This window comes from Hetaerina americana, unplaced genomic scaffold (assembly GCF_022747635.1).
Source record: "Hetaerina americana unplaced genomic scaffold, ioHetAmer1.1.p SCAF_35, whole genome shotgun sequence".
NCBI classification, from domain to species: domain Eukaryota; kingdom Metazoa; phylum Arthropoda; class Insecta; order Odonata; family Calopterygidae; genus Hetaerina; species Hetaerina americana.
In genome coordinates this window covers 2,497,387-2,512,238 of record NW_027286930.1, presented here as the reverse complement: position 1 = coordinate 2,512,238, position 14,852 = coordinate 2,497,387, and the positions used below count along the sequence as shown (strand labels likewise).

At 34.3% G+C, this 14,852-nt stretch overlaps 1 protein-coding gene across 3 annotated transcripts in view; it reads right to left on the bottom strand.

The window, feature by feature from the left end:
* Positions 1–3,671: 3,671 nt before the first annotated feature.
* The window catches only part of LOC139691430 (tyrosine-protein kinase receptor torso-like), an 80,834-nt gene continuing 69,653 nt past the window's right edge, over positions 3,672–14,852 (bottom strand). For 2 of the 3 annotated variants that reach the window (XM_071589243.1, XM_071589245.1), the window contains 4 exons: positions 11,717–11,937; positions 7,065–7,202; positions 5,729–6,034; positions 3,672–4,391 (listed from right to left, as the gene is read on the bottom strand). In XM_071589243.1, the coding sequence (XP_071445344.1) occupies positions 4,283–4,391; positions 5,729–6,034; positions 7,065–7,202; positions 11,717–11,937 (774 nt within the window). In that variant the 3' untranslated portion in view covers positions 3,672–4,282. The remainder of the gene's footprint in view (positions 4,392–5,728; positions 6,035–7,064; positions 7,203–11,716; positions 11,938–14,852) is intronic. The other variant, XM_071589244.1, reaches the window with a different exon arrangement.

Sequence of the window (14,852 nt, the reverse complement as noted above, 5' to 3'; positions counted from 1 at the left end):
ACCAATACCAACATCTCTGCTATATGCTTCTTGGAAGGCATTAATGGGAACCTCATTTATGAGACCTCATCACAGCCCCTCTGATATTATCCAGCATTCCGAAATAGTTATGTACTTGGTCACGAGTTCTGATCTACCAACATCATCTTGGGAACCATCTTGGCACACACCTCTCTCATGGCTAAATAAGAATGAAATGCAGTGTGGTTTTTGAAATATTGTACTCTTTGGCTAACATTCTGTTAGTCAGACATTGATTGAAATTGAGTATGTCTTTCACTTTTTGCACAATTTCGTTGCACTGTGGTTGATGGACATCCATGGCGTTCCTAGTCTGAAACCTCCTCTCTATCATGTGTCTGCAGAAAACCATCTTTGAGACTTTACTTCAACTCCTGAACCTATTTTCTGAGATTAGCCCAAAATTTGCTCCATGGAACGTGGAATCAAGAATTCATGATACAACCCTCAAACAGGGGTACAGTCTAGTGGTGATTCATACACTGTAATGACCTGCAACCAACTGATGTGGGTTGCATTGTTTTCCCAAGACCTTCCACCACCTTTCCTGTAACAAATCACCCCAATCCAGCAGTCTGCATCGCTAGGAAGATGGAGCCAACCCTACAAATTGGCTGATAGCACCCTCAGTTTTTAATTATGCCAGTGAATCACAAGTGTCAAAAATTCTGGCTGGCCTCTTCTTTCTTCCCGCAACTCCACAACGGGAAGCACTTATCTTCTGCTGACTGCCACCTTCTACCCCTTGTCCAGTCCCTACCGTTGTTCTTGAAAGACAATATTTCCTTGAATTAAATTCAATCTCCTTTCCTAAGAGTACAGACATGATTATGGCAACCATTGTGGAGACTTCCCTCCCTTCCCTTATGTGAAAGGTCAAATAGTATCTGCTAGAAAGGAGAGTTTATTCTCGGGAGAGAATGCCATAGCTAAATCATCGAAGAAAAGCATATCCAATCGCCAGTCTGATGAATTTTGATGCAACCAAAACAAAAATTATGGGCCAATTAAGTAATTTATCTAACTCTTGATAATTACCTTGCAGGTGGGAAAATGTTATGCAATAAGAATTACTATTTTAATGTTCAGCAAATAAAATAAACTGTATGAAAATACTGTTCTAATTTTCCTGTACCAAGTTAGCACTGTTCCAAGTATTCTTTCAATGAGGAAAATGGAAACATGAAAAGAAACCAATAGTCAAGTCACTGATGTTGAAACATTGAGTGAGTTGACTATAATTAATCCCTCCTACACTGATGACTGCAATAGTCATTTGTGATAGAATATTATTAGTAGAAATAAAAGCTGAAGCAACAAACTTTATCATTGGTTCTACATACCACCAAGTAATCATAAGGAGGAAGAAGTCTTCAGAAAATATGTATAATTAAATAGAAGATTGCAACATCTTGGTAGACAAAGGAAGAGATGGTAGTGAGGTAGGGGACTGGCTTAGGAACAAGGAATGACTGTTGGGAGGAAGCAATAGAGATCTTCAGGGGACAGGGTTTAATCATAATGATCACTTGAATTTAACACCTCAATAGATGTTTGGAGACTCAGAGATGTATCAGACTACACATATTATAGTAAAGCACATATTTAGGAACAGTATGGTTAATTTTCACGGTTTTCTGGGAAGGTATGCAGATTTAGGTCATAATTTTGAGCTAATGAAATGTACCATCAGATACCAGAGGATAAAAAAGGGAAGACAGTTTAGGATATAGAATGTAGAATCACTTACAATGATGAAAAGAAAGAAGTATCTGGTGGTTGTAAAGAAAATTATGAGTGAGGAAAGGGAGATAGGTATAATAGATGAGCAATGGGAATATATCGAAAAAGGGATACCAAAAGCCACAAACGAATTTGTAGGAAAAGGATAAGGAAACCATGGATTATGGGCATGGCAATAAGAGAGAGAGATGAGAAAGGAAATGGGAGAATGTAAACACAGCATTACGTAGAAGAAAGTAAAAGAGTTGAAACAGATATGGAGATTGGAAACTAAAATGGTGGAAGAAGATCAGTGAAGACCCTGTGTGAGGATATGGAAAGTTTATGAAGGAAGGGCTAAATTTGTGCACTGAACAAGAAGGTGAAACCACTATCAGGAAGTGAGAAGGCAAAATCCAAGCATACAATCAAAGATAAGTCAGGAAAATATTAATTGAACCAAAAAAGATTCAAGAGAGAATATATAGAGGAATTATATGGTAAAAGCATCAGACCAGCAAGCTTGAAAACGGAAAGAATATGACATACATGTAGATGAGGATGGCTTAGGCCCAGGCATACTTCATGACAAGAATGAAAGGGAATTGAAATCATTAAGACTGTGGAGTAGATGAATATCCATTTAACCATTTCCTGTTCCCAATTTATGAACAACAAAAAAAAACAAAAAAATATTTATGAGTTTAGGAAAAGAGTTTGTATGGAATAATTATTAGAATTTATGAAGGAGGAATTTCTTCAGAAGATTTCATCTAATCAATGTTAGTTTCGATCCCAAAATTGGGAAAGGTATCCATATGTGAGGACTATAGAACAATAAGTTTGATTTCATATGCAGCTGGAGTGGTACTCAGGATCATCACTATGAGGATGGAGAGGAAATGATTACTTGGGGGATGATCAGTTAGGGTCGAGGAAGGAGAGATGATGTCATACATTCCAATCACTAATTTCACAGGGTCACTAATAGAATAGAGTGTAGAATACAATGAGGATGTATTTGTTTGATATATTTTGAGAAGGTGTTTGATATAGTGAATTGAGAAGAATTAATAAATGTATTGCAGAAAATAGGAGTAGATTGGAGGGATAGCCAACCTATCTGCAACCGATGCATGTCTCAGACTGCTCAGGTGCAAGTGGCGAATGGAGAGTCTACTTGAGCAGTGTTAGGAAGAGGAGTAAGAGGAGGGGTGCCCATTATGATATGTGATGTGCAATGTATACACAGAAGAAAGAGTTAAAGTAGCATCGGACGAATTGGAGATAGGGATGCTAGGGGAAAATTCATTGATTCAGCTAGGTTTGCTGATTTACCCCCTTTATGGGCCAATGCAAGCATTGCTGAGTGATTTGGAATGTCAGTGCGTTAGGCATGGAAAGACAATCAATGTAAACAAATGAAGGTTATTGTATAGGGCAGTCCTAAGCAATTGCATTGCACTGTAAATTTGAGCAACTTCTCAGTTTTGTGAATTTAAATTTTTTAATACACCCGAACAGTATCATCAACAGACAGAAATTTGGTCTATTTTGTTCATATCACTTCTCTGTGAATTTAGACTGCAAAATTTTTCATGTATAACTCACTGAGCATTAAGCATTGACAAATTGTCTTTTCATGAGTGTGGGTTGGAGTAGTTGATCTTTGTTCTGATGCATCAAGTTCAAAGAATATAGAAATATTTGGATATGGAGAAGAGTGAAAGAATGAACAAAATTGTCTTGTTGCTATAACTCATTGTTGCATGGCTAAAGGTCATAATTGTGACAACCCAAAATTCATGGTCACAAACTCGCAAAACCTGAGGTTTGAAAATAACTAATTATATAATTATATTCAATGATTTATTATCACCATTAAAAACAAGTGTACATGACAAAGCAAATGTTAAGAAATTATGGCCTTTTCATTTTGGGAAAAATAAATAATTTTAATGTGTGCATCAAAAAGTATGTAATAAGTTTTCAAGATGGACAACAAAAACGGTAACTTACTACATACAGATGCCTGATCAATGCTTCTGTATATATCAACATATTTATGAAAAATTTCATGTAAATATTATATTTTGACATCTTTCCATTTGTCTTCTAATACAGCTTAATTCAACCAAGTGACAGGAGCATAAAATACGGTGCCACTTTTATTTTTCCAGTGGCAAACATTTCTATGGGCAGGAATATTTTTAATCCAGTATGTTGTCACACTAAACAGCTAATGCTCTTTATTAAATACTGCCAATACCTTAAAAGCAAGAAATCTCACAGCATTTAATTTTCCATGTACATGAAGGTGGCAGCATGCTTTTGAGTACTGGACTAACCAGAATATACACAGTTCGTACACCTTGTTGAAGGCATAAATTCTGATGTTTCATACTACTTATTTGCTTTGAGGTGCCTTTAACAGCACAAGTCAAAGTATTCCATTTCTCTATGTCAGGTTATCAGGTACAAAGTATTGGCCAACATACTGTCGGTGTCTTGTAAATTGGCAAAATTCAAGTCATAACTTTCACCCATCCAGGCAGCCTGAGATATTCTTATGGTGATCAGTGGTTTTCCCAGCTGATATATTTTTCTGAAATGGCATCCGATCACTGTCTGACTCATTTTCTTCATCCCTAGGAATGAAAGTTTTTTAAATTTGTAAAGGGTTACAATAACAAATCAGAACCCTTGACCAAAAGTTGAATGAATGATTTATCAATAATCACTTATAGGTAAAGCACTTGGCTAAAATACCAATACAATAAACCATATGTCTAGAACCTCCCAAAATCTTACATATTGGATAACTTAAAAAAGTTTGAGTACTTCTATAAAAATTATTTCAAGCTGAAAGGAGATTGTGAATAACTGATTGAAGCACTTTTCCATTTGATAATTTTTTTATTTACTTTTTTTATTTAAAAAAATTATCAAGTGGAAAAGTGCTTTGATCAGTTATTCATTATGTTCGACTTCCACCAAATCACGCCTGAAGCTACTCAATTTGTTAAGGGAGATTATGTTGAAAAATAAAAAAAATGTGCCCGATAAAATTTGTTCTTTTTTTCCTAAGGACTTATTAAATGACCCACATACATAGAATGAATTGTTATTGCCTGCATGTTTAAATTATCTTTTTTCATGCAAATGTGCACAGATGAAAGAATTTTGAAAGCCTGTCCCTTGGATGAGACAAGGTATGACAGTATATTTAACACTTCTTGCTAAAAGTATTGAATATTTAGCAGGAAAATAGCATTCTACTTTTAGCCTTAAGATTGATAAATTATATGCTTTTTATTTCATTTACTAGCAGGAAACCTATGACTAGGAGACACCTGGAGGGAAGAATTGATTATTAAATACTATAATAAAAAAATTATTTACATGTACATGTGACCATTAGCAAAGTAGAAGAAAACAGCTGAAAGAGGAAGACGATCATATATATTTGTATCCATGCTTATCTCATTCTCTAACAGCTTTTAATTGTATATTTATTATATTTATTCGATTTTCAAACAATGTCATATCTTTGGAAAGAGAATCAGACATTTTCTAGGCACTGAGAGCATTTCTGCTTAGCTTAAGTTCACATTGTGTTCAATATCTTATTAGTGCATGTAGCATCATTATAACAGGAAAGTATCATCCTCAACTTTTTGTTTTTACTATGTAATATATTTTCGTAGATAAAGGAGTTGTGTAATGGAACTTGTATAGAAATGAATAGATACAAAATTAACAAGGAATGGCAACTAGTTAACTAAATGTTGATGAAAGACTTGCCAAGGAAAGTAGTGGTATTAATTAAGAATTTAAGATGTAGATATGCATTATTTGCCACTTACAGTTGTCCTCTACTTTGCTTACTCCCTTTTATGTATTGTTCTTAACCCAGCCTTTTTATTTTCCTCTGCTAATATAAGACCTCAATTATAAATTGAAATATGACCATTTAGGTGCTTACCTGATAGTGGGATTAGACAAAGATTTTTTTATTGGTTGCTCATTGTTTTCATGGAATGTCTCTTGTGAGTGATGGACAGTAAGTGAAACACGACTTTCAAAATCTTTACTGATGTCATTATTTTCACAATCTGATGATAATTGAGAATCAAGCTGATTGCTATCCATATTAACAGCATAATTAGGCAAGGTCAAGTATGTAGATGCTGAATTTTGTTCAAGTAGGTTTTCAAAATGGCTTCGTAGTTCCGGGAAACTTGGACGATCTGAAGGCCTTTCTTGCCAGCACCAACACATCAACTTATATCTAAAATGAAAATGTACCCAAAAGTAAATAAATTGAAGATGCTGAACAGCTATTAAAATGCAAAATAGCTCGTAGTTATTTTTGAGCATAATAAAAGTATTGCATGCAATTATGATTATCAAATCTAGTTTCCAATATCCTAATATAATATCATAAGTTAAGCGAAACCAAATTAGATAAATTGTACAGGTGTGCATAACTTTAAAGCAGGCTTTGGTTCTTTGAAAATAATTTATTTATTAAGCATTAATCTAAAAGCAGCCCTTTTTAGTGATGTAAGGAACAAAGACATTGAATGGGAGAGACTACCATGCAATCTGTGGAAAACATATGTTAAAGTTTAGTTTGCTGTGTACATGGTAAATGAAATTATTTAGCATGTGCTTTTGTTGGATTATCTGTGATTTTATGGATATATTGAAGTCCCAGGGCTATTGATTTATGTCTCATATCCTCATGACCACCCTAGCTGTTGTGATGACTATAGCACAGTCACCAGATGTCATCAGGAGAGGATAAATCAGTGTGAGACACCAAGCATATGACCATATATTAACTTAAAATTTCATTACAACCAAAGTCAATGAACCCACGCTAAAATAATGCAGTTCTTCCAGTGATTCTGAGCAAAGATTTGAAAAAAAATATGAAGGATAATATTTCTAAATAATCATGGTTGACATAATTAAATTTATTCTATAAATTATTTTATTAATTTATATTTTTATAAGCATTTAAAAGTTAAATGGATTCATATATAAAGGTTTGACTAAAACTGCATTTACAAATATCTGCTATAAGCTGACAAAAAACATGGCATGTTTGTCACCATAGGCACCCTGAATATTTTTAAAATTATCATGAAAAAAAATATGTATTTCACATGGAAAATTGCTGTACATTTTATATCACTTTCATAGTTGTGCATGTTCCTCAAATCGATAATATATTTCTGATTTCACTCCTATTCTTTGTCAACATAGGATGATGATAATTTCTTTGTATTGATAAATGATAAAAAATAACTTACAGTTCAGGGCTACAGTTTGGTGGCCTTTCCATTCGGTAGCCAGATTGTAAGAGTTTAAAAACTTCATTCATCTCAATTCCAGGATAAGGAGTCCCACCCAAAGTTATAATCTCCCATAGTAATATTCCAAATGACCATCTGTCAGAAAGAGAACAAAAAAGCAATCATTGCATGCACAAATAATGAACTAATACCTTGAATATGATGAGAGTGCACAAGTCTGTTAAGGTAGCCCAAAAATAATCTATTATAATCATGACACATTTGTTCAGAGCTCAGCTGATTCTGTGGTCCAGTAATAATGTTAGAAGGTAAGTGAATTTGTTTTTGATGATTCACCAATTACTATTATCATTAGCATTCATCAATCCAATTGTTGATTTGACACAGCTCTTCATTAAATTCTTAATGCTACGAAGTTTGTATTAATTCCTGAATGAAAGACTTAAAGGGGCCACATAAATGCTGCACTGAAAATGCATCATCCTTTATATTCATTATCTACAAAATCTACATTTGGAAGAAGCAGCTAATGGAAGTCAAATTACAAGTCAATATATACTCGTATCTATGTAAAAAAGGGTTAGAAATTGGTGATTGATTGCTTATCAATAGAAACAATCATTGGTTGACTTGTTTATTACCCACCTTACAATGAATATAAGTATTTACTTCTGATCCGAAATAACAAATATGTAGCGGGTTGACTTATGCTCGCATTATTTCATTATACAAGGTTTGTATGAAAAGTTTTGTAAAACTAGATTTATTTCAGACATGGCTACAATACCTCAAAATTCTTCAAATCACATCCCTTGAATTTCAACACACTTTTTCCAGTGGCTTTTCCATGACTCAAAGACTCCCTGGTACTAGGGTTCTGGAAGATCCTTAAGGGTATGCATGCAAGCTTCTTTGAAGGCACTTAGGGTCCCATAGTGGTGTCCTTTGAGGGAGAATTTTTCTTTTCGGAGTAGGAAATAGCCTGCTGATGGCAAGTTGGGACTGTAAGGGGGTTGAGGAATTGCCATGTCGTGTTACAGAAGGTCTCCGCAAGCAGACACTCAACTGCTTTTGGTTGTACTTCAAGACCTTTGGGATGAGATTAGTGCAGATCTTTTGCATTGCCAAATTTTCAGTGATAATGGTGTTTACTGTAATCTTATCAATGCCAATATGATCTGGGATCATACCTTCACTTAACCATTAGTCTGAATTCAGCACTGCACGCACACGCTGCATGTTGTGGTTGGTTCTTGATGTAGATGACCATCCAGCGAGGGCTCATCCTCCATACTTGCTCGGCCATCTGTGAAGGTTTGTGCCACTTAAAAACTGCAGTTTGTGACATGCTTTCATCCTTGAACACTTGGAAAATCATGCCTGTCTCCATACATGATTTTCCGAGTCCAACACAAAATTTGATGGCATACCATTGTTCAATTGTTCGCTGCATTTTGCAGTTGCACCAAGTCACTTGACAGGGGCCCACTAAAAACACAATCTAGCCTGAACAAACACTCGCAGACGATTGGTGCTTGGCACGTATTAGGGGTCAGACCCCCCACCACCAAGCCTGTGCAATGTGAATGCACTGCAACGTACAGTCACGTCCGGAAAAAATTGTTCCTGATACTTTTTATCCATACCATGTATGTCACATGATCTGTCATAATTTCATCAAATAATACATCCTTTTCTGACTGGCAATTGATGACCTGTCCATTGACACTGAGTATCTAGTTTCTTTCCATGACTTCCTGTACTAATACATGCAGCGAAATTAAGTAAAAGAGAAGAATACGCCATAACATTTCACATGAAATAGAGCACCATATACCACTTGTGTGTCTGGGGGGTACTCCTATATATTTGGCATACATATCCCACTTATATTATATATCATATAGGTAACTATGTCTGTCACACATTTTTGAAACATTCATACATACATGATGATATATGACGCACTACTTTATGGTACTGCTATTACATTTTTCTCCAACTTTTGATAGGCTCATCAATAAATTACCTGTGATCAGTAGACTAATAATGATGATTCTCCCATAAAAATTTTTAGGCTAACTTGAAGGAAGGAAATAGTCTTCTTCCATTCATCATGTTAAGCACATTCAAGGTACTTCACTGTTCTACTTGCACAAGGGATTTTGATGCTTTGACATATTTCCTTGGTAATCATCTTTTCCAATCATTCCAGGTTTCATCATCACTCATTGCACTTTGGATGTTAGAATCAAAGAGGAAATTTTTTTGACACAATCTCAGAAAATTCAGAAAGTATGTTGTAGAATATAGAATGAGTTTCTTAAAGAGGACCCTTCTCCATGAGGGTATCTGAGATACCTGAATGGTTAAATCATTACAGTAATGATGCGGCAGACTGAATTAGTATGTCTTTTGGACTTCATCAGGCTGATGATGAGCCAAGAAGTAGAGCATATTTATTTCTAGAAATAATGCATTGTATCACCTTATGATGCTCAATTGTATTTATTTATGGCTTTAAACAAGATGAAGTTGATAATTATCATATATTCTTTATTCCATTAGGTCATGCAGACATTGGAGGGCATCAAAACAAATAAAACGTACAACATACTCTTACATAAAATTAATAGTTAAGATATTCAGAAGTGCTGTAAAATGTATTCTCTGGGATAAAAATTTTTGTCTTTTTAACTTCCTCATGGCAGTTACACCTTTCAGTCGTAGAGGAAGCTGATTGTAAATGCAATTACAAGTGTAATGCGGTCCATTTTTGGTGAGACTGGAATTAAACCTTATAGGTTTACATCAACATTATCTTGAGTGTTATGGGAGTGAAAAGAGCTGTTAGGAGGGAGGATATTAAAATTTTCCATGACAAAGGAGGAGCATTGCAAAATATAGATGCAGGGTAAAGTTAAGATTTTCAAAGATTTGAAAAATGGTTTACTGTGTTCTCTAATTGAAACTTCAGCGATTGCTTTCATGGCTTGTTTCTGATGAGAGAAAAAACTCTTACATTGAGAAGAGTTTCACCAAATTATGATACCAAATGTGAGAAAGGGATGAATTTTGGCCTCTGTTGTTGGCCACCTCCCTTAAAGCTACTACTACTACTTTATTGGTAACATTATTAATCTGCTTCTTTCCATTATAGATTATTACTAATGGTTAAACCCTAGTCATTAGTGGTCTCTAGATGTTTTATATTTATCCCATTTGAAGTTAGTAGAATGCTATAAGTTTTTGTTTTTAGTGCAAAAATGCAGACTGTAGTTTTAGTACTATTTGAATGGAAATTACTGTTGGCACACCAGTGTTCATGTCCTCAACTGAGAAGGGAGCTAATTTCATTTGGACGGATACGTTATGCAGATATTATATAAGTATATCATTTGAAGATATTAGGTAGGAAGCATCATTTGCATAGAAAAATGGTTTACATTCAACCTTGTAAAAATACAGTTCATTCTTCAAAATAACAAAAAGTAAAGGACATAGGACTAAACCTTAGATAACACCATATTTGATTCCCAAAGGAGTATACTTTTCTGAGATAATACTAGTTGTGAAATGATGAATATGATGATGCAGCATGCAAATTTATCACACTTCTATTTCATTTCAATGGTTCAGCACTATTAGTGCCAACAATAAAAGGGGGAACACCGAGAGTAACAGGTACGTGCTGTTGAAAATACGGGTATATAAGATTTAAATCCCACAAAACACTCTCCGAGTCTGGCATCCTACCCCCCCCCCCACCATATGCCCTTATGCCAGGTGGGGTGTAGGTGAATGTATATAATATCTTTTGTATTTGTGAGTTGTCCCACCAGAATATGTAGAATAAAAACTGGTAATTAGTGTCTGAATCGCATGTGTGCCTGCTCTCTTTTAATGTATTTTCTTGTCCTCTTTGTGTAGGCATAGGAATAGCTGGTAACCATGTAATACTTGTAATATATGTAGGCATGTTGCATGATTGGTGTTTAGTCATCTCCTTTCCACAGTTTCTGGTGGATTGCAGGGTGCCAGGTGCATGAGGAAATAGGGTGAAAGTATGTTAGAATGGTTGGTGACTGACCACCCCCTGCCACATAACCTTGTGATGGCTTGCGGGGTATTAAGTAGATGTAGATGTGAAAGGGTGCAAAATAGTGATTTGATGGAGAGAAGACTGCACAGTTAAATAAATACTCTTTCATGGTGTGATTTGTCATACAATTCATCCCTAGTGTTATCAGGAGATATATCAAAGTACATGTGTATATCTTGTTGATGGAAACAGTAAACTATACATAGTGACGTTTTGGCTGTAAAATATCACATTTTAAAAGTTGATAAAACCTATTTTAACTCTAAGAAACACATGTTACGACAATGAACTGAGTCCACCAACATAAGAAACAAAACTGAATTGTTATATTCTACATTTTTCTCTTCACCACTTCAATGACCAAACATTATATTTAACATTCTACAGGTTGGTAATTCTATCTGAGCTTTAATAAAAATAATATAGTGCTCTAAAAGATCATTTCATAATTTTATATGTTGGCATATCTTTGGAACATACTATCTGTAGCTATCACTGTTTAACTCTTGTGAAAGAACATTTTGAAGGGCAAAAAATTATGTCTTACACATCACTGTAAGTCGTGTAAATTCTATGTAGAAGTGCCTCAGGTGCTATCCACTTTATTGGGAGTTTTCCATGAGCAGATGATTTATGGTATACATTTTGTAAGTATACATCTCGACTCATTCCAAAATCAGATATTTTTACTGTACATCCATCTCCACAGAGAAGTATATTTCGGGCTGCAAGATCACGATGCACAACTTTATGTCCCGCTAAAAATTCCTGAAATTGACATTAACAAAATTATTTGTCTTATTATTTTTGATTATTCATAAAATAACAATACTTGTGGCCTTTTACTACAATCATGAATATGCAAGTTATTTATATTTGGTTTTGCAGAGCAAAATTGTCAGTTAACATGGACCGAAAAAATCCAAACTCAAACTTTCAAAGTTTCTCTGGTGAACTGTGTTTTGTTATTTAGCTAAAATAAGCAGTATAGATTATTTTTTCTATCAGCTACACAATTATTACTTGTGTACCATTGGCTTTCATAAAAATTATTATTATACTTTATTCATTTTGATAAATGGTACAACCATATTGAACATCGTTGATATGAATATTACTTAATACATAAACATAAATTCTAATTCAAACTCAATCATCATTTATCTAAGAATGCTCAAGTCACCCAGAGTTGAAAAAATCCTTAATCTAAGCTTCGCATTTGTAATTTGAAAATTTAAAATATATACTCCCTCTCTCAGTAATGTATGATGATATGTATGACTTGAAGATAATCTTGTCTTGACTCAAATACTGTGAAAAACTAGCATAAATATACTAATAATTTGGATGCATAAAAAATTACTGCCAATATTCATTGATGTTAGCCAAAAAAGATGGTCCATCAGTCTATCGAATATGTATTAGAAAGAAGTAAGAATCAAGTAAGATGCCTTTATTGTTACAGAGAAAAAGATGTTCAATGACCGGAAGAAAAGGATTCATCAAAGTAAAACAATGTTAATACAATTTCTCTGCACCTCTGATATTTGATCAAACACGAAGGAGATTATTATTATGATTATTTGGTATTCTATTGAGGTAAGTTATGGATGGACATACTAGTATACTGAATGCTGCTACATTTCTAAGCATCACCTAAAAAGGCACAAACTGATATCCAACACAACAACGAACTGTTTTTAAATTCCTTTTAAATTTTTAACCATCTAATATGCCTGTCTTTTTCCTTCCCTTACCTCACCCGTCTAACATTCTCCCCTCTATTACTGTCTACAGTACTCCATAACCATTTAAAATGCTCAGTAGCCACCTTTCCTGCCTTCTTTGGATTTCTGTCAGCAATCAATTCACCTCACCCACCATGCATGGGACTTCCTCATTTTTTTCCTCTCTGTCCACTCCACCTTCTCCATCTTTCTCCACTCCCACTTTTCAAAAGCCTCCAATCCATGCCTATCAACTTACTTCAACAATAAAATTTCTGAGCCATGAAAAACTACAATCCATAATTAAGTTTTCTCTGGCTATTTCATTGTGCCAATTCCCTACTTGTGAAATATTATTTGCCAATGACGTATCTTCTTATGTCCATATTACTTTGACCATTTTGGTCCAAAGTATTACCTAGATAGGTTAACTTTTCTTACCACTCTAGTTTTGGCCCTCATATTTTTATGTTTAACTTTGCTTTCACTTACCCAAAATTTCATAACCTTCGTTTTATTTACATTGATTCTGATCATTTTCCTATCAAACTGGTTTACTAAGGTAAGTTTTGGATGGACAGAGACTTTACAATGTCACAGAGATAAATTTATTAACTTTCCTAACAAAACACAGCCTGACATCTGACCCTATATTAAGCTCCTTTTCAATTCGACATACTTCCTTCCATCCATAATGCTTATCCTATTCCTGCCCTTCCTCATTTGCCTAACATTTTCCCCTGTATCACAATTTTCAACATCCTCATGCCAATCAAAAACCCTCTCTCTGCATCTGTCTTTCCTGCCTTCTTTGGATTTCTCCCAATAATCCCCTCTCCTCCCCCACCATTCTAAGCACTTCCTCATATGTTTTCCTTTCTGTCATGACTCCTTTTACATCCTTCTCTAAACTCGCATTTCAAAAGCCTCCAATCCACGTCTATTATTTTGCTTCAACGACCATATTTCTGCACCATAAAAAAATTATCCATATCAAAGTATTAGCAAGCTTCTCCTTCATATCCTCATGTATAGTCCCTATTATTAATTCCTCCTCATTGAGAAAGTTTCTTTATCTGATGTAATTCTTCTAGAAGAACTCTCTCTGCATCCCTCATAGTCACTTATTTTATCAGTCTCATTCACTCAAAGTCCCTACTACTTAAAACATTTTGGTCAAGACACTTCCAAAATAGGCAAATTTTTCCACCTGCTCTAGTTTATGAACTCTTACTGTAATATATTGGTTAGCTTTTTTCTAGACTACTACATAACCTCTGTTTTGTTTGCATTAATTATCAACCAATACCTTTACACGACTTTCCAATGCGCTCAGCAATATTTGAAACAATTAGCTTGTAATTGCAAAAAATGGGTCCTTGCTATTTTTAAGCAAGTGGATTTGCTACAAAGATATTTTATGTAGAAAGAAAACATAAGTTATTGAAAGCATCACTAAACACATTGTTTGTTAATCAGCTAAAAACCTGAAGAAGTAGAATGTATTTCAGGAAAGACCAACTTAAAAAGCAAATAGGTTTCTTCATTCTAGAAAATATGTTTTTAACTTGGTATCATAAACTCAACTTGTAGAAAATTTCTGACTAATCTGAATAGTTTTGTTTCTCAATATATCTCATAAAAATCAAATTTAAATGCAATTATACCCCCCCATAATAGAATGAATTATTGTGAAATCTATTTTGGGACTTAAGTATATTTTGCTGGCTAAGATAATTTATTTTTAGCCAGGGTTTAGAAATACAGAAATGTGTAAAATTTGGAATCCTAATCTAATCAAACCCAGTAGAATACCATTATTTTAAAAACTTAAATTATATTTGTAATATAGTTAAGAGTATTTGCCAATACTCGAACTATATTACAGTGTTGGTACAGCATTGGTGAAATCTCATTATACATTTTAAGGTGGTGCATTTTTAATAGTGGAAGAAA